The sequence below is a fragment of the Pygoscelis adeliae genome, unplaced genomic scaffold (genome assembly GCF_000699105.1).
Source record: "Pygoscelis adeliae isolate BGI_AS28 unplaced genomic scaffold, ASM69910v1 Scaffold55, whole genome shotgun sequence".
In the NCBI taxonomy this organism is placed as follows: Eukaryota; Metazoa; Chordata; class Aves; order Sphenisciformes; family Spheniscidae; genus Pygoscelis; species Pygoscelis adeliae.
Window position 1 is genome coordinate 165818 of NW_008824804.1, and position 2831 is coordinate 168648.

At 35.9% G+C, this 2831-nt stretch overlaps 1 protein-coding gene across 1 annotated transcript in view; it reads left to right on the plus strand.

Annotated features, from left to right (window-relative positions):
• ABI3BP (ABI family, member 3 (NESH) binding protein) overlaps nucleotides 1-2831 on the plus strand; it is a 153518-nt gene that overhangs the window by 115171 nt on the left and 35516 nt on the right. Inside the window, exon 42 of the mRNA XM_009324030.1 lies at nucleotides 688-783. Within this exon, the coding sequence (XP_009322305.1) occupies nucleotides 688-783 (96 nt within the window). The remainder of the gene's footprint in view (nucleotides 1-687; nucleotides 784-2831) is intronic.

Consider the following 2831-nt stretch of genomic DNA (forward strand, 5'->3'; position numbering starts at 1 on the left):
TAGGAAAAGCATATTAATTTAACAGTTTGACTATCCTATAAATATCAGCATGTGAAACAGTTGTTCTGTACCAGGAGTAGTTGTGTTGAACTTTTTAATGTCATTTACTTCAGTTTTTTTAAAAATGTGTTTATATAACTTTTAAGTGGGACTTTCTTTTATATACAAACTGAATTTTATGTACACTTTGCCTCCAGTACTCCAAATATGGTATATGTTTGGTTCAGAATTGCTATACCCATTCAATGTGGAGGATAACAGAAGATCTTATTTTGGGGAGAAGAAGAACTTTGCCCTTTGCAAGAATCAATAGACATTTTATTCTGTATACTGAAAAAATAAATGTTCTCTGTATTCATCTTTCTACATATAATCTTGGTTTAATTAATCTGTTATCTCTTATTCTTATTAATTCTCTCTTTCCAAATATACTTTTTTCAAGGAATGTTTAAAATTAAATTGCAGAGTCTCTAGACTCAGATCACTTTCTACTTACTTGAATAGGAAGATAACGGATATCACTCAGTTATCAGTAAAAACATAGGTGGGCTGTATATGCCAGTTTCGCACTTAATGTTAGCTAGAGTTTGAACATAGGCAATATACAAATATTCCATGACTTGGTACTGCACTGTAGATATACTTCTGCACTGTAGAAAAGTTTATTCAATCTGCTTTGTTTCACAGATGATGTATATACACCTGAGGATATTGCCAGACAAATTGGCGTGGATGTGGAAAAACCTTTGGAATATAGTGATACCTGGGAAAAGCCAATTTCTGGTAAGGTTAATAAAAGACGACAATTTAGCAAATTTTAACAGTTATGAAAAATAAAAACACTACCTTTCCTACACAAAAAGCACCTCCACTAAGAAAAGAAAATAATTCTTAGTCATCCTCATCAATACACCTTCTCTCAGCTTCAGGATGCTACTAAAAGAGATAAAAACAAGAATTTTTCATGGTCACTACTTAGTCACTAACATATGCCGTATATGAAAAATTACCACCACCAGTGTCGTATCGTAATGATCAAACAGCCACAATACTGTAAGCACTGATTTTTTTTCATACTAATAGTTTCCACATAGCAAGGGAGAATAAGGTGAATGCATAACCAAATTGTCCTCCCATTTATGAGAAAGTTTTGTTGAATATTAGGATTGTTGGGAAAATTAGAACATTAGGCTTGAAGCAAAATACCAATGTGGAATAAATAAGGTTACAGGTTTTTTCACGTGTGCTGTACCAGGCTTGTCAGTTTTACTTTTCTTGCAAGTCTTGCAATCATATTTTCAAAACAATCAAAATATTTTTACTGAAAAACAGCTTCCCCAAATAGGCCTTCAAAAATAGACTTTTTCTATTTTACTTTTTTCTAGTCAGCTTCTTAGAAATTTTCTGTTTCAAATGAAAAGTTGTAGCATAGAGTGTGTTTGTATGCCACATACATACATACAAAGATGTAAACACCCTTACATGTAGAGAATGTCTTTATTTCATAAGCATAACCAATAGAGCTTGTTTTAGCTGTGCTTTTTTACTGGCATAAAAACTGACTGAAAATAAAATCTTTTTGGTTTTACCCTTGGGTTTACTATTCAGCTGCAGCTGCTCTTTTTAGTTAGGTTTTCCTTTGAAAACATGTTATTAGATTTAAAAACACAGCTACAAAGATATGCCTCTAACTAATTTATAAACTGCTGTTTGCTCCTAATCCCTGCTGAATTTCCTTTGCACCTAATTTACCTGCACAAATACAAGAGCCTATCTTGACAGCTGAGTTCTGATGTTTTATCTTTTAAAGTTTATTCAATCTGAAGATTGTACATTGCAAAGATTAAGTCCGGCATGATATATTATTGGTAGAGTAAACTGAAAACAAGGATGGCGCTCTGCATTTTTTGTTACTGAATGCCAGGCAGTGGTGTGTACTTAAGTAAATCCAGCTTGTGATTTGCAGAGACTGGAAGTTTTTTATGCACATAGATTTGAAGGAATATCTACTTCTGCTTTTACTCATCTTATGACATTAGGCGTTTAAAGTCAAGCTTTTAGAGCTTTGAAGTAAGCCAATACCTTGAACTGTAGTCATACAAGACAGTTGCGTATGGTTGTGAAATTAGCTACTACTGTTCCATAATTTTCATGTATACTTCTGTGATCTCAGCTGTCCTCATGAGGCCTTAATATGTATATCAAAATTCAGAATTATAGAATCATAGAATCATAGAATGGTTTGGGTTGGAAGGAACCTTTAAAGATCAAATAGTTCCACTCCCTCTGCCGTGGGCAGGGACATCTTTCACTAGATCAGGTTGCTCAAAGCCCAATCCAACCTGGCCTTGAACACGTCCAGAGAGGGGGCACCCACAGCTTCTCTGGGCAACCTGTTTCAGTGTCTCACCACCCTAATAGTAAAGAATTTCTTCCTTGTATTTAATCTGAATCTACCCTCTTTTAGTTTAAAACTATTAGCTCTTGTCCTATCACTCCAGGCCCTGGTAAAAAGTCTGCCTCCATTTCTCTTATAAACCCCCTTTAAATACTGAATGTTGCAATAAGGTCTCCCCGGAGCCTTCTCTTCTCCAGGCTAAACAACCCCAACTCTCTCAGACTTTCTTCATAGGAGAGATGTTCCAGCCCTCTGATCGTTTTTGTGGCCCTCTTCTGGACCCGCTGTCGTGGTTTAACCCCAGTTGGCAACTGAGCACCACGCAGCCGTTCGCTCACTCCTCCCCAATGGGATGGGGGAGAGAATCAGAAGGGTAAAAGTGGGAAAACTCGTGGGTTGAGATAAAAACAGTTTAATAGGTAGAGCAAAAGTC